The sequence below is a fragment of the Canis aureus genome, chromosome 21 (assembly GCF_053574225.1).
Source record: "Canis aureus isolate CA01 chromosome 21, VMU_Caureus_v.1.0, whole genome shotgun sequence".
In the NCBI taxonomy this organism is placed as follows: domain Eukaryota; kingdom Metazoa; phylum Chordata; class Mammalia; order Carnivora; family Canidae; genus Canis; species Canis aureus.
Genome location: NC_135631.1, coordinates 38,307,521 through 38,334,611, shown reverse-complemented (window position 1 = coordinate 38,334,611; position 27,091 = coordinate 38,307,521). Strand labels below are relative to the sequence as shown.

Sequence of the window (27,091 nt, the reverse complement as noted above, 5' to 3'; positions counted from 1 at the left end):
ATTTCTGACAGTTATCCTTAGAGTTCCACTTGGCCAGTATGTGAAGTCCTGCCTTGGAACTTTTGTGCCTAATAAAACATTTTGTCTTCATTGAGCTCTTCAAGGAATCTGTAGAAGTACTGTCTAGCAAAAAATCTTCTGTCTAGTTCATAGGACTTCATTAAATGATCAAAAATATAAATTAGGGACACCTGGGTGGCTCAGTGGTTGAGCGTCTGCCTTCAGCTCAGGTCGTGACCCCAGGGTCCTGGAATCAAATCCCATATTGGACTCCCATGGGGATCCTGCTTCTACCTCTGCCTGTGTCTCTGCCTCTCTCTGTGTCTTCATGAATAAATAAATAAATTATTTTTTAAGGTATAGCTTAGCATTATATAAGAGAAGTGAATGTTTTCTCCTTAACCCTTCACTCAAAGGGGAACAGTATGTTGGACATTATACCAGGACCACTGTCTTAGGAACTGAGGCCATGGAAGTGATATGGACACTTAGGCACAGCCAGGAAAAAGAGGAAGGAATGAAGTTGCCCCTCCGCCCCCAGCTTTTCCTGATGCTTTCTACTGGCAGAATTTCACAGAGCATAATAACTTCCTGTCAAGATACCAAGTACAGTTTGCCGGTTCCAGCCCCACCAGGGGACAGTGGTCACAGAGCTGAAAGATTACAGATAACCAGCAAGAGGCCATATAAAATCTGAAGTACTTTAAGATGTTCTTTGTGCCTGAAACACTGAACTTTTTTTTTTTTTTTTTTAAGATTTACTTATTTGAGAGAAAGAGCAGGGGGAGGGGCAGAAGAAAAGGAGAGAAAGAATCTCAAGCAGACTTCCCGTTGCATGCGGAGCCCTGCTTGGGGCTTGATCCCAGGACCCTGAGATCATGACCTGAGCTGAAATCAAGAGTCAGATGCTTAACCAACTGAGCCACCCAGGCGCCCCATGAAACCGGAACCTCTGAAGTAGCATTTGCATTCCCCTTCTTTTTAAAGAAAGTTAATGATAGCAAATAAAAATACTATTTGCCATTGTGAAGTACACATTTTCTCATGTAAAGGAGTTTTTCAAAATGTTCTATATGTATGACCTCACTGGAGTTTATAGTACCTATATCCTGTTTTATTGTACAAAAAAAAATAAATCAAGGCTCAAAAAGTTAAAGGAATTTAATAAGGGTCACATTAGAGTTCACATTAAAAACAACAAAAATTCCATATTTTTCAAAATTGTAGACTCTGTTATAAAACAACTAGAGAATTTGTGTTAAATTCCAGGGTAATTTATAAAGATGATTGGCATTTTTAAAAATGTAAGTCTTTTTTTTCTTTTGAAAGAAACTTATCATTCAGGAGAATATAAAGCGGAAAGCTGTGTTTATGATACTTCTTAAACATGTTAGGAGATAAAGTGGTATTTTAAGCTTGCATCTTGGTATGCTAGCTTGGCCAGGATTCTCTCAGTTGCAGGTGGCAAAAACCAAATGCAAACTAGCTTTTGCAAAAAGTGTTGCTTTTGTTTTTGTTTTTACCACTGATCACAAAAATTTTCAAAAAACCCAGGAAACTAGGTAGACCAGGATGGCTGTTTGTTCAGTTTGCTTGGGACTGTCCAACTGTCTAAGTCTACTTGTGTCGTCCTGGTGCGTTTATTAACAGCTCTCCTTTCACTCTCAGAAGAGTCCTGATTTACATGATAAGTTACATAGTCGTTCTAAATAGCATATGTGCATCTTTTTATTAAATCATTATTCATATTTTAGAATATTTACTTAATATATTTTGTTAAATTATATACCTCATGATGTTTTTACCCCTGAACACAACATGGTTCTCTTCAAAATTTGCACATTACACAAGCACATTACAACAGTCACACCTAACAAAATGAATTAAAAAACTCCTAATTTTCAAATTCTCCAATTGTTCCAAAACAGAATTAGGAACTCCTAGGCCCTATGTTCAGGTGTTGCTGGATCTAGAGGCTCAGATGATGTCTTCACTTTCTGTGCTATTAATTTTGTTCTCATTGTGCTGGTCTCATTCTTAAGGAGGTGGCCAAGGTGGCCCCTGGCAATTTCCTAGTTCCACAGCTCTTACTGTTTGTGATGTAGGAGAAAGACTTTCTTTCCAAGTATCTGTATTAATCCCTTAAAAAGATTCTGATTGGTCCTGTTAAGGTCACATGCCCGTCTCTTTATTAATTCCTGTGCCTAGAATTAAGACTCAGGCAAGACTAGATTACTCGCTATCCCTGAAGTGGGAGAAATAAGACCATTTGATTGACAGATAAAGAAGGCCAATTCCCAAAGGACAGAGACTTAATGTCTGGCAAGTGTAAAGGATGCTGAACAGGCAAAAACAATATTTCTTCTTCATATGGCAGTGGTTAGCATTGGTGAGTGTTTAGTGGTTTTCCTGAAAAATATACCCAAATAAATTTATTATTCCCAAGTGGATAAACCTCTATTGAAAAGAAGCTCTTGATAGCCTTGTTACACACCTATCATAGACTTCCTTGTTTGTAAAACAAAGAAATTAAGTGCTCTTGAGATTAGTGGTTCTTTTGATTGTGATCTTATCAGGAATGCTCTTAGATTCATATGCAGCTGGTTTTCATTGCATCATTAAAATGTGTACTTTAAAGACTTTGTTGGATGTTATCTTGTTCCAGGAGCTTATTACTGAATAGTGTGGTTAGCCAGTGCAAAAAAAAACAAATAGTCTAAAAGAGCTTGTCTGGAGTAACATTTTTAACTTATTTAAATTTAGAAAAGGAATCTGTCAAGAAGTGATGTTAGAACGATTTTTTAAAGTTTTGAAGAAATGACTATCAGATCTATAATTAAACATATTTCTTTCCCTTTTTGTAGTTGCTGCAATAGTATTATTCTGTTCCGCTTCTAGCCCACATAGTATACCTCTAACTGAAGTGATTGGGCCAGTATGGCTGATGCTGCTCCTGGGAACCGTGCACTGCCAGATTGTGTCAACAAGAACCCCCAAACCTCCTCTAAGTACAGGGGGTAAAAGACGAAGGTATTCTGTTAAAAGTGATCTTTTTGTGGATTTGTGTAATTTGAATCTGGGATTGTTCTTGACTCAAATAAAATATTATCTTATAAAGTCACTCTTTCAAATAAAGCAGAAAGCTTCAGAGTAAGCTACCAAATAACTTAGTTTATGTATTTGCCTCAAGGCTATTATGAGACCACATACCTGTCTTTGTTGTTTTTGCTTTCTTTCCTAAAGCTCATTTCCAAGGCACCTAATATCATTGTAGGGAATATATTAGCTGGAATTGCTGATAATTCCCTCTGTTCACAGAATCTTGTACTTAACACTTTGGCAAAAACAGTAGCCAGGAAAAAAAATTCAGCTAAATTCTGTTTATTAATTGCTGTTTGAAGCTGTTTATATTGCCCCTTGATTAAGTAAACATAGCAAGTCTCACTGGCACAATGGAGTTCTGTTTTAAGGGTCTTTTGGAGCGATTCCTCTTTTGAATATCGTTGCTAAGAGATTGTGACATTTGCAGTTTGGGGATGTTGAGATTGAAGCCTTTTTCGTTTGAAAAGATAATACCTACATTAGATAAATAGCATTGCTGATTAGTTAGATTATAATTCTCTTTGGTCTAAATTTTCTTCTTTCTTCTTCTGCAGATAAGTGGCATTCAAATAGGGAAGAAATGCTTTGTAAAAATCTGTCCAATGATATCATTACAACCTAATGTCCACTGACTTGTCAGTGTGAGCAAGGAACAATAACCTAACATTTAGAGAAATCGTTCTTGAATATGTACCTTAATGTTTGGATTAACTTTTATCCAGTTAATCTGAATTTTATTGTGTATTAAAGTTCTGTGTTTATGTTTAATCAAAATTTTCAATGTGCTACCAAGAAAGTGGTTGTTAAAATTTTAAAGCTATATTCTACTTTTAATCTCTTCTGATGAAGGAAATTAAGAAAAGCAGCCCATTTGGAAGTACATAGGGAAGGAGATGGTTCTAGTACCACAGATAACACACAGGAGGGAACAGTTCAGAGCCACGGTACAAGCACCTCTTACAGTGTTGGCGCTGTCTTCAGAGATCTCTGGCATGCTGCTTTCTTTTTATCAGGGTTTGTATTTATTCAAGGCTTTATATGGTATAGAGATGCATTATCTCTTTTCTGGCACTTCCTTCTCTGGTAGTGAAGATTAATGAGTTTAAATATGACTCTCATTATGGATTTTGTTTTGATAAATTATAATGCTATAAAATAATGGAAAAATAGAGACCATAAAGTTTACTTTGGGATATGTGTAAATATACCTATATGAAAATGAGTGTATATCATCAAAGTATATATAGTTGGGATTTCTTTCTTTGGGTTTATTTTGTGGCTTGTCAAGTATTATTTTACTTCTATGAAATTGGTTATCTATTTTTATCAGCACTATAGGTCAAATTGACTATTAATGCCATGTGAGTTGTACATTTTTTTCTTAAATCTCTGCTTCAATTGTGTAAAATTATCTGACATATGGCATTGTTATTTCAAGGAATTAAATGTATACCATAGTATGAAATTCTATTTTTATACATTGGGCTCTTTGTATAGTTTGTATCACAGTAAAGGTTTACCAAATAGGAAAATATAATTATAGCAAACTGCAAAAATAAACCTAACTCAATCTTGTATTGTTATCTTGTATCTCAATACAAGAATGAGTAATATAACAATTCAGTTATATTACTAGTTTACATAGATGTGTGATCAGTTTGAAAAAAGTTAAAACATATGATCAAACTACTGAGTATAATGATAAAAGTTGCTAAGTTATTAAATGAAGAAAAGGGATACTGCACATAACTATTTTTTATCACTTTTGTTAATTCCTCTACTAATATCATTGTTTCATCCCCTTGTGATTGTGCTCATATGATAAAGTTTATCATGCATTATAAAATTAAGCATTTGTATCTTGGGATATTTTCATTGCTTGTAATTTTGAGGGAAATTGAACAAAAGCCTAATAGTCTGAAGTAACATGACATTAGATTGGATCCCCTGACTAGTCTAACCACCTGTTCTTAGTCCAGAAAAGATACAGGTTTTGTTTTGTTTTGTTTTGTTTTGAATTTGAATTGCATTCTGTCTCTGTTAGTCTTTTTTTTTTTCTTGGTAATAAATAGCTTTCTGACAGTAGGATGGGATCATTTAATCTCTGTAAAGTCAATGTCTTAAGCACATTTCTCAAGACTTTCTGATGAGCAGTTATAAAATAAATAGCACAGTGGATATGTTTTGCTTTGGGGGAATCAATTAGTTGTCTTCGTTGCCCAAAACTGATATTCTATTATGTAACATTCAAAATGCCCCTAGATAGGTAGGTTAGTACCTTTGGAATTCTGCTATGTTTCTCTAGTCAAATGAGATTCAGACTTCAGTTTTTTTTTCCTTTTGAGCTATTAGAATGACCTTGACTACCAGCCACTGATAATATAGTAGCTAAATCCCTTTGAATTTATTCTCTTTAAAATGACAAGTTTATAATCTAAATGTTTTTAAGGATGCACTATTTTCGGCTGTTTCATTTGGAACTGGTTTGCTAGCATATGAATGAGAATGTTTTAAATATTAGGTACAAAGAGATCTTAAGAAAAATGTTAATTTTGGAAGTTCTAAACTGAGTTCTGAAATCTTGATCATGTCTTATCCTTTCAAGTTTTTATAAGTCAGAAAGAGAAAGATCAGCTGAGACTTAAAATTGTTCCTGGTGATAATAAATTGAAAAGCTGGAAACTCCCATTAAGGTATCTGAATTATCATAACTAATGGGAAGATAAATGTATAACCACACAAATGTCTAAGCTTTATATATGGTATGTTTTGTTTTTTTAGATGTTAGAATGAAAACTACTATTTTTACATCCTGTGTTTACAAGTTGGAAAAGCCCTATTTATCATTTCTAAGTACAGTTCATTCTCAGGATAAAACTATTTTTCTTAAACAAGACATAATGTTCTCTATTTATTTATTTTAAGATTTTATTTATTTATTCAGGACAGAGACAGAGAGAGGCAGAGACACAGGCAGAGGGAGAAGCAGGCTCCCTGCAGGAGCCCGATGCGGAACTCGATCCCAAGACTCCGGGATTACGCCCTGAGCCAAAGGCAGACGCTTCACCACTGAGCCACCCAGGCGTCCCATAACTTTCTCATTTAAAAAAACTTAGGAATTATTGTAAAAGAACTCTGTGAAACTGAGAAAACAAAGCCAAAGAAAGTATCAATTTAAAAAGATGTAGAAATTAACCATATTTCCTGAGTATTTAGTACTTTAATTTCAAAGAATTATAGTTTTAAATTAGCATAATTGTAATTTCTACTAAGAAGATTTGAGTAGGAAGAATTATATCTTGATAGTATATCTCTTCAGCATAATACCTATTTCAGACTTTTGACACTTAAGCTTTTTTTACATGTCCTTTAAGATTAATTTAATTTCACCCTTACAATATCACTGAAAAAGTCAATAATAAATTGACTTGGTGGATTAGAGACAGATGCCAGAGTAAAACCAGGTCATATGTTAACTCACTGCCTGACTGACCTTTTTTTTTTTTTTTTTTTTAAAGATTAGAGGGTTTGGGTGGGTAGGGATTTTGATTTGTTTTTAAAAGATTTATTTATTTTAGAGGGGAGGAGAGTGGAGGGGCAGAGGGAGAAAGAGTCTCACTCAAGCAGACTCTGTGCTGAGCGCAGAGCGTGATGAAGAGCTTGAGATCCTGACCTGGGCTGAAACCAAGAGTCAGATGCATAATCCACTGTGCCATCCAGGCACCCCCTGACTGACCTACATGAAAGATTACTGTCCCATTTAACCTCCATATTGGATTTAACACTTAAATAAATGTTAAAGATTTTTAATAAATTGATTTTCTTCACATAATGCAGTACATACACTGTATAATGTTAAGTAAGAGTGGAATGTAGTCCCACCATAAATTTTTGGTACATGGATTAAAATTTTGGTTTTTAGTGACTGCAGTTTAAATGGTTCAGTCATTTAAGCTGTAAACTGGGTGAAGTCTGTCTCCCACGGACAAGGGTGAAGACCATGTAATGTCAGTATATCCCAGATTTTAAAAAATATCTTAGACCAAAACTAGATAACTCATTACCTTTGCTATAGCCACTCTATTTTAGAATTGGATGAGTTCTAGAAAAATTACAGGTACCATATATAAATTTGGTACATAATACATAATTTGGTATATACCTCTCAAACTTAGGTGTTGTAGAGTATATCTAGGGAAACATAAGTACCCAGACGTCTTTGAAGGGCTATGTTAGCATATCTTCAAGGTGTATGCATAGCTGCACACAGCAGTGATGGTGATATGTATGTAGGCTTTTGTGTCATTTTCTTATATCTGAGATTTTATCCATTCTGTTACTGTAGCCTTCCCTCCCTCTGGATTCCTGATCTTGTAGAAATAAGAGCAGGACTTGAAATTTCATACCATGCTCTAGAACAAAAGCTATTTGCTACTGTTAACTTTCCCCATAGCAACTCTCTCATGTCCTTTAGTAGTAGAAGGATGATCTTCAGTTGAATCTGTTTATATACCTTCATTTTTTTGTCACCTTCTATACACACACACACACACCTTTTCTAGAACACCAATAAACATTTCCACCTTTTTCTTCCCCAGGACAGTACAGAATGCCGTAAGTGTTCTTGATTACCTGACGAGTTTTTCAAATAGAAACACACTGGTTTTCATGTGTTTTGATTTTGTTTATTTATTTATGAGAGACAGGCAGAGACCTAGGCAGAGGCTTCCTGCTTCTGCGGGAGTTGATCGTAAAACCCCAGGATCACAACTTGAGCCAAAGGTAGATGCTCAACCACTGAGCTACTCACATGCCCTGGTTTTCATGTTTGATACAAAAGATTTGAAATTTCATAAGTTAATAAGTTATTTAAAAGTTGTGTCAACTCTTTGGTTAAAGTTTTCAATATTGAAAAACACATCTAGTTTTATGATTTATTTTTGGTGTAAGTTGTACATTTTTTGCATTTTTCCAGGCAGGACCAATCATTATTCATCTCACAAAAGAACTACCCTAATTATACTACTTATGTTTTTAAAAGTCATTTCTTTCTGAGAGTATTTGCAACATAGAGCTATCTTTCTTGAGTGTCAAGCATAATACTTTAAAGAAAATTCTACACAGGTCATGCCATTCAAACATTCACGCAGTAGGCTAGTTACAAAATTAGCTATGATTATAAAACATGGCAAGCTTTAACCATGGCAGTGGATTTGCACATTGTTTCTTTGCAAATGCTTTTTGTTCAAAATCCAATGCAGGAAATACTTCTTCTATCACAGAATAAGTAAGATCAGTATAGATTTGTTATGTCTCCTGTTTTCAAGGCAGTACTACCTCACTGCCCACATGCCTGTGACTCATGTTGTTTGGGTTGATCTAAAACAAAATTGTTAACTCTTGTTTTATTAAGCAAATGTATTACATGCATTCAGTGTAGCTGTCAAAGAGATTTTTTTGTGGATAATACTAAAAAGTACCATTTTTTCTATATTGCAGTACTTTTCATGATACCAGCTTTTTCTCTATTTTATTTTATTTTATTATTATTATTATTTTTTTAAGGAGCCCAGTGCAGGGCTTGACTCAAGACCCTGAGATCAAGACTTCAGCTGAAATTAAGAGTTGAGCATCCAACTGACTGAGCCACCCAAGAACCCCCCTACTCTGTTTTTTTTAAATTTATTTTTCAGTAGAGAATGAGGATTTAGATATATATGCTTATTTTAAAATCAAAATACTATTTACTTTGCTTTTATATTTGTACATATATTAAAGTTGATTTAAATGAAGTAGCTTCCCTTTAAAAAATATTAATATTCCTAAGTGGAATTTTACAATATTAATTAAGTAAATCTCTCAGTCCCACTACCTTTCGCTAGTATCTTTGTGCCCTAAAACAGGGAGTGGGGGTAATTAAACATCTGAGTCCTGGTAACTGGTGTTCTTTTTGAGAAATTAATGTTATTCTGTGAGGTCCTGTCTTTCAGCTGTTAATGGCACTATGATACAGTGATCGGTGGTAGAACTAAACATTACCTGGAGCAGTCACAGTTTTTGACCCTCTTACCTACATTAATTAGAATTTAGCTCTCCTTCTCTTTCTCCTTTCAGCATTTTCACTACGCTCAAATTCAAAATGTCCTTATCAGGGTACAAATCAGTTTGTACTTTTTAAAAGATATACTTTGATTTTGAAACAATTGCAAACTTACAGAAAAGTTGAGAGAACTCCCATATATCTTTCACTCAAGCCCCCATTTAAATTCTGCTGATTATCCCTATTAATAGCCTTGTTGCTTCTGGAGAAAGTTCTAATCTGGGATCTTGTGCTGCACAGTGGTCATGTCTCTCTAGTCTCCTTCAACCTGGAGCAGACATCAGCCTTTCCTCAATTTTCACTTTTGTCACGTTTTTTTTTTTTTAATATTTTATTTATTTATTCATGAGAGACAGAGAGAGAAGAGACACAGGCAGAGGGAGAAGCAGGCTCCATGCAGGGAGCCCGATGTGGACTCGATCCCGTATCCCAGGATCATGCCCTGAGCCAAAGGCATATGCTCAACTGCTGAGCTACCCAGGCGTCCCTTTTGTCACATTTTTTAAGACTAAAAGGCAGTCCCTTTGTACAGAGTTCCTTAATTTGGGTTTATGCCTCTGGTCGGGATCAGAGTCCAAGTGACTTGTGAGTGTGGAATATGCATATCTCTTCCCACCTCCAAGGTCAGCATTATCATTTGGTACTTGAAATTGGGCCATGATGGGATTATTTATACCATGGAAATCAAGAAACACTACAAACAAGGACTTTTTACCTCTGGAGAGCTAGTTGTTTAACATTTAACTAATTCAGCCTAATACTGAGTTAATAGCATGATGTTTCTTCATGATTAAACCCAAGTTATGCATTTTTGGCAGGAATATAATAGAAGGGATATTTAGTTCTTCTCGTTGCATCCTATCAAGGATCAACATAAATTTGCTCCCTTACTATATTTACATTAATTGCTTGATTAATGTAATATCTGTCAGATTTCTCCATTATAAATTTATTTTTCTCTTTATAATCAACAAATGCCCTATGTGGAGACACATTAAGATTATAAAAACAATCCATTTCTTATCTCACCTTTACCTTCTAGTTTTAACATCCATTGATGATTAATTATTACCTGAATTGTTGCTATGATAGTTGCCAGATGGTGGTTTTTCTGTTATTCCTTTTACATTTCTTAGTTGACATTTTCCTTTAAGGATAAGCTTTCCCTTATTTATTTACTTATGGATTTCTATTTTATTCAGTTTGTTAATGTCATTATTCATTTCAATGATCAGATTGGCCTAAATTGGCAAATTTAGTGGGATCCCTTTGAGTAGTTTGTCTTCTTTGATATGTCCCTTTCCTTCTTTGGTTACTTTCTTCCTTTCTAGGGTAACAAAATGTATTACATTCAGCTTGTACTCCTCTGCCTCAGCCCTGAAGTCAGCCATTTCTTCTAGGAAGGTGGTATGTAGAAAGCAAGATCTGAGTGCTAGAAATGCTTACAGATGCTGTGGTATTACTATCCCCAGTGGGTAGAGCTAAAAAGTGTGTGTGTGTGTGTGTGTGTGTGTGTTTATCTCTTTTACATTTAGATTTATTTCTGTATTTAGATATATTATAAGCCATGAATTTGCAATAATAGCTCCAGTTCAAATATAGTACCTCAGAGTTCATTTTATCTTGTCTTTATATCTTCCTTCTCTATCACTGAAAAACCTGGTTCCCATTGTTCTCAATAAACTAATTTATTTAGTTAATCTCTAGATGTAGCCCCTTCCCAGCCCATTGAGCTATGGCCGGGCTGCCCCTCCCATGCCACTGCAACAGATCTTGTGCAAGAGTTGTTATTACCAGCCACTTCCAATCTGCCTCAATTTGAATTTTGAGCTACTTTGTAAACTCTGAGGGTGGTACATATATTTAGCATTTTCTTCGTCCTTTTTTTTTTTTCTTTTTCTTTTTTTTTTTTTTCTTCGTCCTTTTAACTTGGTTTGCAACTATCTGAATTCAGTTTGTGAGAAACATCAGAAAGCTGCTATAGTTTAGTAACTTATTGTTCATGTCTCCTGAGAGTGTTCTGTGTCTGAGGAGGTAGTGGGGAAAAGAAAAACCCAGTGAAGATCGGAAGTAGGCAGAGATAAGAGAGGAAGGGAGATAGCTGAAAGGTATGTGCAGTGGGTACTACTAGTACCCCCTCCATAGCTTCAGTCTTTACCCTGTCCTGGTAAGCAAAGAGTACATTTCCCTTAGAAAAATCCCTGAAGCATCACTTATTAATGATTCAAAGCCCTCTTCACCAGGTCCTTATCATTTTGCCCTCTAGGGTTCTGGTTCACTCTATAAGGTTTCAGCCACTTTTTCTACTTTGACTACCAGCCTCCAAGCACTGTTTTCAACTGCCTAGTAATCTTTCTAAGGGTGTTTCTAGGCCCTCAAGTTCCAAAATAAATTTCTTCTCTTTCACATCCTGTTTAATGGTTCTACCAACTCTCCAGTCTTCGTTCACATCATTCACCTCCTTTTCCTTTTTTTCCAGCACAGTGTAATTTCCAGGACCCTTCATAGATAACTTTCCAGCACACGCCTTGTCTATCTTTTGTGGTTTCTCACATTTTTGGAATATCAGGAACTTTACTTCCCTAAGTCTTTTTCTAAGTCTACTAATTGCATAGTTTTCAAGGGTGAGGTGATGGGAATAATTAATAGCTGGTGTTTTTATCACTTTCTTCCTGAGACAGAGTAGGTCACAAGTTTTCTCTGTACCTTTTGTTTTCTGTTTTTGCCTTTTCTCTTCACTACATTAATCCATTTTCCTCCTTTCCTCTGCTACTCTTAAATGATTTTTGTTCTATAGCTCATTCCCTTGGTCTTGCCATGCCTCTCAGGGTCATATAGAAAGAAAAGGGTCAGAGGATTAGGCTTCTGAGTCTTGCAATTCTGTGGAGATGTGTTCTGAATGATTAGAAAGCATAGGAGCTCTGTGAAGCATATAAGAAGTGGAGTCTGTCTCCTTTAATAACCTTACAGTAGAAGGTCAGGAAGGAGAGGGGCCTGTAGGGGCCTGTTTGTATAAAACAAAAGCTTTCTAGGCTTTGATGAGTGTATTAAGAAGAAATCCTATCAGGCAACTTCCCCAGGAGTGGGTAGTTGGAGGTAGTGTGGAGAATATCATTAACCTCATGGTCAGAAGGTCAGTATTCTAGTGCTGGCTTTGCCTCTAACTGGTTGTGTGACCTTATATAAGTTGATTAGACCTCTTTGTATTTCTGATCCATTGTTTCTAAAATGAGCATTTAGAATAGGTGAGTTCTAAGGTCCTGCACAGTTCTAAAAGATTCCAGTAGGACTGAGTAACTATAGTGTTAAAGGCAATTCTTTTGTGCTTTTAAAAAAAATTGTTTTAAATTTAAATTCAGTTAATTAACATAAAATGTTTATTAGTTTCAGAGGTAGTGGTCAGTGATTCATCAGTCTTTTTTTTTTTTGATTCATCAGTCTTATATAACACCCAGTGCTCATTATATCACATGCCCTCCTTAATGTCCATCACCTACTTACTCCATCTCCTCACCCTCCTTCATTGACCCTCAGTCATTTTCTATGATTAGTAGTCACTGATGGTTTGTCTGCCTCTCTGATTTTGTCGTTTCATTTTTTTTCCTCTCTTCCCCTATGATCCTATGTTTTGTTTCTTAAATTCTTTTGTGCATTTTTTAAAGATTTATTTATTTATTTGAGAGAGAGAGAGAATGCAAGCAGGAGTAGGGGGAGGGCAGAGGGAGAGGTAAGCAGACTCCCCACTGAGCAGGGAGCCCAACAGGGCCGAATTCCAGCCCTTCCCCCACCCCCAGATCATGACCTGAGCCAAAGTCAGACACTTAACCAACTGAGAGCCGCTCAGTTGCCCCTCTTTTGTGGATTGGTAAAAATTTTTGGTATTTTGACCTGTACTAATTTTTTTCTTGCAAAATGGATACTCTGCAGAAAATTCAAGGGGATTTATTTTAAGTAAAATTAAATGCAAGAAATTAATAAATTTCATGATAAACTTAATTTGCATTGAGCACATTTTAATTTTGTATAGGACTTACACTGTATTTTTACTAACCATTTCTTTTCTTTTCTTTTCTTTTTTTCATTTCTTTTGGATAACTATTCTTTCACCCACTGTAGTCTCTGAAGATTCCTCAAGCATTGGCCTATAAATCAAAATATTTTTTTCTTTTTTTAAAGATTTTATTTATTCATTCATGAGAGACAGAGAGAGAGGGAGGGAGAGAGAGGCAGAGACACAGCCAGAGGGAGACGCAGGCTCCACGCAGGGAGTCCAATGTGGGACTCAGTCCCGGGACTCCAGGATGTCACCTCGGGCCGAAGGCAGGCGCTAAACCACTGAGCCACCCAGGGATCCCCTATTACTTTTCATGTTGTATTTTGTATATTGAAAAAATTAAATCCCTATCAGTGAGGAATGTCAGTTGTAGCCTTTTAGGTAATTAATGGCTACATGATAGTAATATTTTTTCAGAGTATTTCAATGGGTGAAAGAGGTTACTTCTTTATCTTCTTGGTTTTCTTCATTTCTATTTCTTCCATTATTTACAAACTTGTATTACAAGGTTTTCATTTTCTTCAAATATTTTATGTTACAAAAGGTCCTATGGCTCCTTTGACACTAAAATGAATTTATCAGAGTTATTTATGTATATATATATTAATAGTATTTATTTGAGTAAACGAAAGTGCTAAAACCAAGTTAAAACACTAATTGCAAATTAATAATTACAGAAAGTCTTTTAAACAAAATTTTATTTTATTTTTTTTCAAAATTTTAAAATACATTATTAACCATAATAAAATTGGCAAAATTTTTATCATAGATTTTACATAAAGACCAAGTTGTTGACCAAGAATCATTTGATAAGTTAGGGTGTATGTCTTAGAATTGCTATCTGTAAGACCTCCCAACCTATCCGGTAAGCTGAATTAGGACATTTATTTACAATTATTGATTTATTTTATACGATAGGTATTATATTTCTAAGTTACTTATTATAAAAATAAGGTAGCCATTAACATCCTGAGAAATAACTACCAGATTTAATTATTAACAGAACATAATATTCCATCAGTAACTCATCCAAAATAAGCTAGGTACACATAACATGCTTCTGCAACTTTTTCTTTTTAGATCAAAGAAAGCAAAAAATTCAATTGATAAATCAACAGAGACTGACAATGGCTACGTATCCCTTGAAGGGAAAAAGACTGTTAAAACCAGTGAAGAGGGAATCCAAAGCCATGAACCTCAGTGTGAAACTGTTCGACCAGAAGAGACAACCTGGCACACGGGAACACTGAGGAACATTCCCAGCAAAGTCAGTGTGATTTTTAAAATTTTTTGCTTGTATGATTTCACATCAGCTAATGGAAAGTGACTTAGATATCGGAATCACCTTTGAACTACATGTTTTCTCCAGAATTTATTCTCTGAGCTGTTACAAATCACACTGATAAAGCTGAAAATCAAAGTTACATGAATAAACTCGATTGCTGATATAACTTGGCACCCTCCGAATTCATGATTGATGGCTCCACGTCTTTCAAAATGTTAAGGCACTTCATAGTTGATGTTTCTTAAGCCTTGTCTTCTCTTTCCTCATTTCTGTGTATGTGTGCATGCAAATTTGTTTTAAATGGAACATCTAGATTATCTTAAAACTGAACTAGAAATCTGGCTTTCCATTCATGTTCCCCATACAAGAATATTACCTTGTCTTTTCTACCTTCATTACCTTTGGTGTCAGCACATTTGTTTTGGTTTTAATTTGAAAAAAAAAATTATTGAGGACATATTTATTAATAAGGATAATAATTATTTGTTTACTTTTCCAAAATAATAAAGAAATCCTGCATTTATTGTAACAAAGCCTTATGTGATAACCTCTATCTCCTCATTTTGCTGATTTTTTTTTTTTGGGGTTAGGTTTTTTTTTTTAAAAAAACTTATAGTAAAAAAAATATGGCCAAATTAAAAGATATTGCTTCTGTTATATCATGTGAACATAAACATTTTGTTGATTCTTCCATTTTGAGTGAAGTATGTGCTACTACTTGATAGTACATGCGTTTTCAGTACCAGTAGCTATACAGTCAGTAGCATGGGGCTGCAGTGAAATAGAATCCCTTACTCTGATTTTAGATTTTTGAAGCATTTAGCTAATAATGTGAGCTTCACATCACTGTCATCACTCAAAAGGTAAGTTTTCAGTCATACAGTTTTCAAACACATTTTCAGCTACTTATTTCCTATTAAAGTTATGAGAGGAACATAAAAATATCAATAAAACCTAAGCTCTAGACTCTCTCAGTTTCAGAATATCCAAAATCTGGATGTACATAATGTCTGTCTGATATGTGCACACATGCAACTACTATTTACTTCCTCCTGCCTCATGTCATTATTAAATCAGTAATGGTCTTATAATTGATGGCATTTTGGGTTTGTAGAAATAGTAATTTTAGTTCATCTCAGTTTTCTCAGCTTCTTTTAAATGGTCTCTGTTTTACTTTTATTCTCTTTTATATTCTTAATTTTCTAAGCTATTTCAAATGTTTTCATGAACAGAGGTGTTATAGGACAATATTTGACAAATGGCTGTTGAATTACTCTTAAAATTGAAATAACTGTATAATCACTAATTTAAGACATTTTTAAAGAAGATTGAGTAATACTAATCTATCACTTTGAGGTTTTTGAAGATACTTGAAGGTGTATGTATAAATACATATAATTTAAAATTTTGCAGTTGTGAAGCTACAAATTCAGTCATAAATTACCAGTAATTCTCTTTGTGTACTCCCAACTTAGGATACTCAAAGGACAATAACAAATGTCTCTGATGAAGTCTCCAGTGAGGAAGGTCCTGAAACGGGATACCCATTACGCCGTCACATGGACAGGACTTCTGAGAGCATTCTTCGGAACAGAAAGTCACACCATTATAAGAAACATTACCCTAATGAGGTATAGACTTTGTCCTTACATATGTGTATATATACCTATTTTATGTGTTACTAATTTACAACTTCTTCCAACAATTGAATATAATTATTGAAATAAGTTTATTTCCCATCACTGTCAATTATCTTGTTACATGATCTGGATTTATGGAGTAGCAGTTTTAGATTTATGTATTGCACACTTGATAGCTACACTTTTGTATTCCTTTTGTGCATTATCTCTGAAGACTCATACATTCAGTTTGTTGTTTACTTTTAAAGACAATCATCCGGGATCCCTGGGTGGCGCAGCGGTTTAGCGCCTGCCTTTGGCCCAGGGCGCGATCCTGGAGACCCGGGATCGAATCCCACATCGGGCTCCCGGTGCATGGAGCCTGCTTCTCCCTCTGTCTGTGTCTCTGCCTCTCTCTCTCTGTGACTATCATAAATAAATAAAAATTAAAAAAAAAAATTAAAAAAAAAATAAAGACAATCATCCTAGAGAGACACTCTATGAACTCCTGTGTGAGTCTTTTTCACAATTTGTAAGGTTTTGTAGCTTTTTGGTGATAGCAGTTATCATTCTAAGTGACTTTCTTCATGTTACTATCACTAGTTATTAAGCTGCCCATACTATAAAATTCAATTCTTTTTTTCTCCTTTGATTCTTTCTTTTTTAATATTTGTTTTTCTCTAAACCCTTTTCCAACTTTATCACATCACTTGAAGTTATCATATCCCTTACAACTACTTAAGTAGAAAAAGAATTTCATTCAATTGTATTTTTTTTAGTTTTTATTCTATGGACAGAACATTTCATTATCTCACTTCAAGGCAAATGTCACTTATGACACTTTTTGATGAACATTGCCTTCTCTTTTTAGACTATATTTGAATTTTTTTATTGATGATTTAGGGCTATACTTTAGAAAAATCAAGTATTATCCTGTGCAGGAGTGTGCATACCTTGATTATTCTAAGCTTAGAAGAGTTACTTGTTCTTCATACAGTCTTCTCTGTGGTTATATCTCTATTTAATCTTAGTGGTGACTGGCTGTGTTTCTTCCTTCGGTAGCTGTCATAGACACCCCTAATGCCAGTGTGTCTGCTCTTTGCCTGTTCACGCAGATCATATGTTATATTGTCCCCTGGTGAACTTCAGTAGTATAGTCAAGTCAGTTGGTCTTGGAAGGGATTCCAGGTCTTCTATAGAAGATCTTCACTTGCCAATAGAATAAATTATTGGGCTTTAGAAGTACTTTTCTCACCCCATAATCTTTGTTCTTCTTGATTTGCAGCTATATTTTGAACTGTTGAGATTCTTGAAGAACAGAACAATATCCTACGGATCTCAACTTTTAAATAAATATTAAATATAATTATTTTAATGAGTAAATCTTCTGGATTTCAAGCTAAGTAATGCTAATAATTAGCTAGGAGGCATTGGTTGTTTTAAGTCTTTTTTTAATGATATAAAAGATTACCTCAAAATAAAACCTGGTCTTCAGATTCTTTATCTGTAAAGTAGGGAGCTTTAGAACTAGAAGATATTTTAAAAGCTGCATTGCAGTTCAAGAAAATTCTGACTCTCAAATCAAGCCAACCTTACAAGGTATTTTAAGAAAGCAAAACAAAAATTCCTTTATGAATAAAATTGAGACAGGAAACAGTAGTGTTGTAGTGTTGTTTTACATCTTTATGTATCCTGTTCTCTTCAAATTACTAGTGATATTTTTCTTTAAGGTTGAGACACAAGGAACTCCTTTTGGAACGCACTTTGTGCATGGATAGATCTGGCGTTCTTCATAATGAAATGACTGGTTAGGGACACACCCATTTGTTATAAGCCTCCTTTATGTCAATATCTATAGATATACTTTTTAGGGGTTTTTAGTTTTTTAGGAAGAATCCTCCAATCTGCTGGTGGTATGGGAGTAGTAAATACTATTCTAGGCTGCCATGGTATTTGTCATCAAGGGGATTGGGAATGAAGTGGTAATCTTGTCATTTAGTGTGTAGACTTTCACTTAACCCCTCTTCCTCCCAGCTCCACCCCTGCCCCAGTTTGTTGCCTTTTTCTACTATCTGCGATGTTTATCTGGTTGTCTTCTTCTAGTCTCCTGTTGGGAAGATGGTAGTGGAGTTACTTGATTATTTAGAATGGGAGGTGTCCTGTGGAATTGATAACTTCCTTTAAGCATTTACCCTGTTTCCTACTCTCTCCTGCTTTGTTTAACTCTACAAGTGTCTTTCAATTTTTATTCCCTGTTGAAAATTAGCTTTTCATCTAATGAAAGTAGCATTCAACGAGAAAGAAGCATAATGAAGAAACCATGGGCTTGGACTCAGAATATTTAAGTGATTTTGGAAAAATTATTTAACTTCTCTGAGTCTCAGTTTCTGCATCTGTACAGAGAGGAGACCAACCTCCTCAGATTGTTAGTACTAAATAAGATTATACACAATTGCCTGGTACAAAGCATTTATGTTATAAATTCTTATTCCCTTCAAATAAATAATTGATTATATGCTCAGAGTTTTAGCTGTCAAAAGATTTAAAATAAGCAGACTGGACCAAGTTAAATGAGCTATTAACTTGAGCTATTTTCTGTAATGCAAAATTTTCCAATTTTTAGCCTTTTTTCAGCATTTTTTGTAGTTTTATGGTTTTATTAACACAAATATGACATGAACATAAGCTATCTATTCTTTTTCTTCACTATGCCTGGCATTGGGATTGGTGACTGATTGCCAGGTGGGCTGCTTTTTCCACAATGGCTTTGTAGTTCTTGGAGGATACATTGTGAGCAATCTCTGCACAATAAGATTTGTTGCACATCAGCAGCACTTCAAGCTCCTTGAAGTTGTGGACTAGGAACTTCCAGGAGCCACTAGGCAGCCTGTGCTTTGTTTTCTTGTTGCTCCCGTAACCAATGCTGGGCATCAATATCTGGACCTTGAATCTTTGCATACCCTGTTGCCAGTGCCTCTGGGTTTCTGCCAGTTGCGCTTAATTTTGACATATCAGTCTGACTGGTGCCAGATGAACTTCTTGGTCCTCATTTTAACGATCTTGGGCTTCACCAGAAGTCTGAGGGCAGCCATGATGCCCAGCAATAGATGGCTGCCACTTCCGCAGGCAGCACCGAGGAGAAGAGAGCCTTTTTTCAGCAATATTTTGTGAAATTCAAAGTGGCCATTAGCCACCTAAATGTTGCAGTAAAATTCTTTTTGACATACAAGCGGTCATAGGTCATAAGTTTTCGATTTTCCGTTTATAAAATGGCCCGCTTATTAATCAGAATTTGGCAAAATACATTTATAAACAATTAAAGATATTTCTGAAATCACCCATTAGTTTCACTTAAATAATCATCAGGCCTTTAATCTTGTTACTCATTTCTGTATCAGATGAGCAAGTCTGCATCAGAAGCTGGTGATAGATAAAAGCTAGTTTTATCAAAATTTTAGGTGAGCGATTACTGGTTACTTAATACTTTCTGTGCCTTACTATCTAATGAAAACAGTTATGATTAAAAATTGTGTATGCTTTGAGTATTCTGGTTGACATTAGTAAATCAAACATTTTTGGGGTGCTTTTTATAAAACAGACTGATTTTTACCTTTTTTCTTTCTGTATTTTCTTTTTATTTCTCTACTTTCCTGCTCAACTCTTTCAAAACATTTTTACTTCTCCTTCCTTCAAACAAATAATTATTTTCCCACAAATCCTTAACACACTAAATATATATTCATGGGGCCCTATTCTAATATTAATTAATTAATTATCAAAAACCTGTCTCATTCGTTCAGGATGTTTTGTTACATATGGTAAGGGTGGCAAAAAAAATTGTTTTTTGTCTTCATCGACTTACAGTGTATTTGAGAGTTATGATTTACTTGAGAATATTAAATACGTGAACATTTAATAACACAGACAATAGAGATGCTGAATAGCAAAGTAAAATTTATTGTCATGGAAGTAAATAATAATACCTCACTTTAGGGACTAAGGGATCACTCTAAGTAGAAAGCTTCAAAACTAACATTTGTGGAGCTCCTGCTTTGTACCTGGTTTGTACTGAAAGCTACAGTGCTCATATAATTTTCAGTGTCTCTTTAAGATAGTTTTATTCCCCATTGCCAGAAGACTAAGCAAGGGTCAGAAACGAGGGAAACCGGTTATAAAGGGACACAGATGGTGTTTTCCTGACACTTGGTTGTAGAGGAGAGTAGGATACAAGGTAAACACATAATTGGAGGCTGGAGTGACAAGGAACAAGCTGTGTTTAGGGGCTAGGGAGTAGCCCAGTGTCCCTGGGGGAGAAGCTGATGGTAGGGACAAGTGGAGAATAAAGTCCAAAGAGTAGCACATTTGAAGACAAGCATGCTGGTGAAGGAATTTGAACTTCATCCAGGAGAGCAGTGGGAAGTCACAGAAGGACTTTAGTCAGAGGAGTGGGAAAAAAGCTCACTTTAGGAAGATAATCTGGAAAGTGGGGAAGGCCTTTCAGATTGGGGGCCAATTTGGAGGCTCTTTATACCAAATAAGATATGGATGATAAAGTCTGAACTCTGATGATAATACAAGAAGAAGAAAGGGATACATCTAAAACATTTTAAAGGTGAAATTGACGGTCTTAGTGACAGGATAATTAAAAACAAATCTGAGAATTTCAGCATACTTGGCTATAAAGATAGCTATTATCATTCTTTATTCAGTAAAAGTTATTTTGAATTATTACATCAAAATTTTGCCCCAAAATATTTATTTTGCACAATAATAACTGCGAGAAAAAAGGAAACTGATTAGAAATTATTTAACTTGTGCTTTTTAGTTTTTCATTTTTATGCCATAGATTATCTCAAAAACATGAGTTGGCAATTATCTTCCTGGGATAGATTATTAATTTTACATCAATTTATTGAACTTCTGTTTGAAAAACAAAAACAGTAGATACATGAGATCTTGTGTTGCTAAAAAAAGACTACAGTAAGGAAATAACTCCATTAAACACATCAGTTAAAGGTGGTTAATATTCACTGACTATACAGTCCATACAAACTTAATTCTGAACTGTGTAGAAAAATTTAAGAGGAAATAGGCACAACCTTCGCATGCAAAATAACACTTGAAGCTGAGATTTGAAGTTTAATAAATTTTGAAATGAGGAAATTTAGTTACTCCTTAAAAGCTTATTTTTAATGTTTTGCTCTCTGTTTCACTGTCATTTGACAGTGTATTTGTTGCTATAGCAAAAAAAAAAAAATACCAGTGTATGGTTCTGATAGAATCCTTTGAGTTGGAAAGGGTACATAAATTGCATTAATGTCAAAGAATATCTTGATTTCAGGATGCCCCTAAATCGGGTACTAGTTGCAGCTCTCGCTGTTCAAGTTCCAGACAGGATTCTGAAAGTACAAGGCCAGAATCTGAAACAGAAGATGTATTATGGGAAGACTTGTTACACTGTGCAGAATGCCGGTCATCTTGTACCAGTGAGACAGATATGGAAAATCCTCAAATTAATCCAAGTGTGAAAAAAGAATATAGAGACGACCCTTTTCATCAGGTTGGTTTACAGCATTGGGTTATTTGGGGCTCTCAGTCCAGCTTTTTTTAATGTATGTACAGATTTTATAGAGGTGGAAAAAAAGCTTACATTCAGTTAAAGTAATAGTCCTATGATTTGTTTTTTCATGTGAGCTGTAGTCTGGCTTCATTGGAACATAGAATTTCAGTATTTATATTATGGTTGTATCTCTCGGCTTGCAAATTTACATTCCTGAGAAGTTGTTGGTAAATGGAGTTTTATAAGTCAATTTGTGTTTTAGATGCGTTAGTTTTTTTTTCAGTCAACATACTTCATGGTTGGATCAGCACTTGTGGCCTTAACTCCACCGATAAAATTATGATTCATAAATTTCTATCTCATGAATATCAGATTTACATCTCCCAAGAGCTTTAGTAATGCTGTCCAACAGAAATATAATGAGAGTCACATATGTAATTTTAAGTTTTCTGGTAGCCTCATTTAAAATGTTTAAAATGGTGAAATTAATTTTAATATATTTTACTTAACCCAGTATACTCAAAATATTATCACTTCAACATATAACCAGTGTAAAAAATACAAATGAAATATTTTACTGTTTTTATACATCTTCAAAGTCTATTGTGAACTCTTACAGTACATCTCATGTGGACCAACCACTTTTCAAGTGCTCACTAGCCATGTGTGAGTAGGTTACCATATTGGACAGCATACATCCATACCATATCTTCTTTTGAATTGCCCCACCAGGTTCTCAAATTTAACCAAACACCCCATTTTATCTTGTAAATCTGTTTTTCTGATGGCGCTCAAAGTCTTAGTGAATGACCTCTCCATCATTCCATTCACCAGTCTGGAAACCCATGGTCATTTAAAATCCTCACTCTTCCTCTTCTTTCCCTCATGTAACTTTTCACCAAACTCTAATAATAAAACCAAGTGAACTCTTAAAAAATTATAGTTAGAAGGGAACTTACTTAATCTGCTAAAGGGTAGCTGCCGAAGAACCTTCTAAAAGCCTATCATATTTTAACAGTGAAATTTTGGGAGTATTTCTATTAAATGCAGAAACATGTCAGAGATACCCTTTATCACACTGCTTTTTCTGTCAAAATCCTACCAGTTATGTTTGTCTGGTTGAACTTAGATTTAAAGTCTACATTAAAGAGCAAAATGTTGAGAATAACTAAAACAGTTTAAGAGAACAACAGGGAGACTTTTCCAACTGGATATAAAAATTTATTTTAAAAGTATAGGAAGGGAGAGAAAACTGAATGGGAAAAAATAAGAGAGGGAGACAAACCATATGAGACTCTTAACTCTGGGAAACAAACTGAGGGTTGCAGAAGGAGAGGTGGGTGGATGGATGGAGTAACTGGTGATGGGCATTGGGGAGGGCATGTGATGTGATGAGCACTGGGTGTTATAGGCAGCTGATGAATTATTGAACACTACATCTGAAACTAATGATGTACAATACGTTGGCTGAATTTAAATTTTAAAAAAGTATAGTAATAAAGGTAGTATGGGATAGTTGTATGCTATGGACTGCATAATGTTTGTGCCCACCCCCTCCCAGCCACTGGTTCATATGGTGAAACCAAATGCCCAAGGTAGTGGTATTTGGAGATGGGGCATTTGGGGGGTAATTAGGTCATAAGGGTAGAGCTCTAGGAAGGATACCCCAGAGAGCTGCCTTGGCCTTTCCACCATGTGAGGTTACAGCAAAAAGAGTTTAGTCTTTTTGACTATAAAAACCAGGAGGTGAACCAGGAAGTAGGATCTCATCAGACACCAAATCTGCCAGCATCTTGATCTTTGGACTTCCAGCCTCCAGAACTGTGAGGAATAGATATCTGTTTTTTTGTTGTTGTTGTTTTGTTTTTTGTTTTGTTTTGTTTTGTTTTGTTTGTTTCTTTTTTTTTGTTTTGTTTTGTTTTACTCATGAGAGACACAGAGAGAGAGAGAGAGAGGCAGAGACACAGGCAGAGGGAGAAGCAGGCTCCATGCCGGGAGCCTGATGTGGGACTCGATCCTGGGTCTCCAGGATCAGGCCCTGGGCTGCAGGCGGCGCTAAACCGCTGAGCCACCGGGGCTGCCCTATCTGTTGTTTGTAAGCCATCCAGTCCATGATACTTTGTTATAGCAGCCCAAGCAGACCAAGGCAGCATATACAAAAATAGACCTATGGGACAGAATAAAATACCCCAAAGTAGTATGTGTTTATATGGATCCCTAATACATAAGTGGCATTACAGCCAGTGGGGAAAGGATGGACTCTTCTGTATATAGTTATAGGTCAAATGATTCTTCACATACAAAAATATATTCCAGGGCAGAGGGAGAGGGAAAAAGAGAATCCCAAGCAGGCTTCATGCTCAGCATGAATCCCCATATCAAGCTCAGTCTCACAACCCTGAGATCATGACCAGCTGAAACTGAGTCACCTGCTTAACTGACTGAGCCACCAGGCGCCCCAAGAGAAGAATTTTTTAAAGAAGATAAAAAAAAAAACAAAAACACAAATATCAAAAATGATAAATTTCAAATATCCTAAAATTTTAAAATTTGGGGCCACAAATTAAGCCATAAACATTGTTAAAAGATAAATAGAATTGACAAAATGTTTTGGTCCCCTTACCCTGAGATGTGAGCCACTTGAGCGTGTATATGTATACATAGGGAAAACCGGAGGGAAGGATGGAAGAGCTATAAGAGAAGAAGTTGTTGAATGAGATTTCTTATGATTCTGGAGGGGAAGCATAATTAGGAAGTTTTGCCTTCAGTAGGAAGGAGAACACATCTTTTGCTGAAATAGAAGGAAGAGGAGAAGTGCATAGAGTAGAATGATGAAGGTGCAGGAGGTCTATTAACGATAAGAGAGATGATAGGACTGGGGGCTTGTAGATGGTGATGAAGGCTCAAAGTTATCACTTGTGGGAAATGGAGAGTATGTGTGCATGTATTTAGCGTCACACTGCCGCATTGTTGAGGGTCTAGCTGGAATCTGAAGCCAGGAATTTGTGGTTGCCCAATCCACACAGTTGTGTGATACTCTCTGGAGTTCAGTTGTGGTAATCAAGAATAGCAAACATTCAAAAAGCATTCACTATCTGCCAGGCACTGTGCAAAATAATCTTGCTGCATTATGTCATGTAATTCTCACAACCTATGACATTGTGGTGCATTTTTTAATGTATTTATATAATTATTTTATAGATGAGAAAAATTGGAGCTTGGAACTAAATAATGCACCAGAGTCACACAATGTAGGTGCTCAGTAAATAGTTGCTACTCAGGGGACAGGAGAGGCCAGGGAGTAATGGATATGGTAAGAATCCAGACTTCTTAGTTTGAAGAAGGAAATGAAACCAAGAAGGGACAGATGGATTGAAGGATAGGTGTGTTTAGAAGGGTTTTAGAATTGAAGATTTGAGACACCTGAAAAAAGGAGTTGTGGTTGAAGACTTAGTTCAGAAGTCGAGCAAGTCGAACATTTCGGTGTGTTGACAAGGTTCAGGCTGTGGCCATGGGAGTAGCTGAAGGTCTACTGGAATTTAAGAAGTGAAGAAAACAATGAACAGCCCATGAGAATAGGGTGTTGGATGAGTCATCGGGATATTCATCTACCTCACTGAGCATAATAACTGGAATTGAAGTTTAGGAAAATGCCACAGAGCTATTTTCCCAGTGATTCCATAAAAAAAGCATAGAAGCAGGGACCATGTGTTCTTTCCTCATGCTGACTCACACAGCGCTTAGTACATAGTAGGTGTTTAACAAAGATTGAGTGAAAGGAAATAAATTTTTTTTCAAAGCATGCCAAATTGTTTTTAATGCATGCTATACAGAATAAATTGGCCCTAAATCTATCATACCACTCTGCTTTTTTTTTTAGTAAGATTTTTAATGTTCCACTCTGCATATTATAGTACCATAGGCTTACATTGCTATTGCTTTTGAATTCAAGACATGATTTTACACACATTTATTATTCTCAGGCTTCTAAAAAATAAGTTTATATTTTCAGTTTTAATAGTAGCCATGTAATGGAAATTAGCTCCCTTTAATGCAAAGCTACCAGTTTTTTTCTCTTATGACTAAAGTCTGTATTAGGTTTGGAGGGCCGTTTTTCTGCCCACCATAGAGACTGCAAAATCCCAACTTGTGAAGAAACTGAGCATTTGTATCCATCCATTCTAGTCAGGATGTTCTAGTCAGGATGTTACCAAATTTGTAGTTTTGTTTTATTTTATTTTCTTTGGCAATAATCACTGAAACATTTCTACAGCAGAAAATTGCTCTCCTCTAGTCATGGCTGAGTATATAATAAAGTATGAGGCCATATTCAAGTGAGATTCATTTTTCAGTAGGTAAAGCCAAATTTTCATGGGTACAGTTCCCACAGGTAGAAACCCCAGTGAAGCAGTTGTCATGGTGAATTTACTTGAAATAAAACGTACCACCATTTAAGTGTTAAGGTTTTCAGGCAGTAGTTGAGATTTTTGAAATAGAATTATTTGCCCTGATGTTTTCCTTGAGCCTTTTTGAAAAAGTGTTTCCTGCAGTGCTCTTCTTGACACACTGTAGGCAGTGCATGTTTCCACAAGACTGTTGTTTCAGAATATATTTCACACACACAGATTCAGGGTGTATCTATGTTCACACACAGAGATACAGGGTGGTTTGTTTGTTTTTCAGTTAACTCTTTAAATTCACCAGTTTCTGGTTGCTGTCTTTTCACCTGCCTTCTGGCTTTCTAGAAACAGAAAGATGATATCAGACACTAGTTAAAACAACTGCAAAGGTAGCTGGGCAAAATGAATACTTTTGGAAGGAGGGTGAAGAGCTTCTTGAATTCTATTTCTGTCTCTAGGTAGACTTTCTTGATAAGCCTTGCTTCATGTAATTGGGAAGCCATTAATTTACTGTTAACAGACTTGAGAGTTTAAAAAGATTAGAAGCCTGTAAATCAGTGGTTGAAACCTCACCTCTCAGACTTTACATTCTGCATTCAATTTCTCCCACTTGTTCTGTCTTTTCAGTTCTGTTCTGTTTCATAATTAACTAGATTTCCATGGAAAGTTTGATATGTATTTTGGCACAGATTACTTCTATCCTAGCTAGAATATTTTGTGGAATATTCATTTGTGGAATTAAGTGAATAGTTAATAACTAGTATCTTACAGTTTTTAAGGCTCTCCAGTAGTGAAATATATGCTTTGATGGTTAATGTATGTTAAAATATTATATCTTTGGAAAAGATAAATTTTTAATGGAAACTTTTTCATAGTCAAATAAACTAAATGTAAAAGAGCCTTGCCAATAATATGGCTACTGGCATTATGGTTTGTCTATAATTATTCATCACTGTTTATTCTATTTATAG

General features: G+C 35.5%; 1 protein-coding gene across 3 annotated transcripts in view; it reads left to right on the top strand.

Annotated features, from left to right (window-relative positions):
• Positions 1–27,091, top strand: part of PHTF2 (putative homeodomain transcription factor 2) — a 108,822-nt gene that overhangs the window by 64,713 nt on the left and 17,018 nt on the right. Inside the window, exons 6-10 of one of the 3 annotated variants that reach the window (XM_077863889.1) lie at positions 2,865–3,030; positions 3,952–4,116; positions 14,337–14,523; positions 16,017–16,172; positions 21,502–21,720. In XM_077863889.1, the coding sequence (XP_077720015.1) occupies positions 2,865–3,030; positions 3,952–4,116; positions 14,337–14,523; positions 16,017–16,172; positions 21,502–21,720 (893 nt within the window). The remainder of the gene's footprint in view (positions 1–2,864; positions 3,031–3,951; positions 4,117–14,336; positions 14,524–16,016; positions 16,173–21,501; positions 21,721–27,091) is intronic. The other 2 variants (XM_077863890.1, XM_077863891.1) reach the window with 2 other exon arrangements.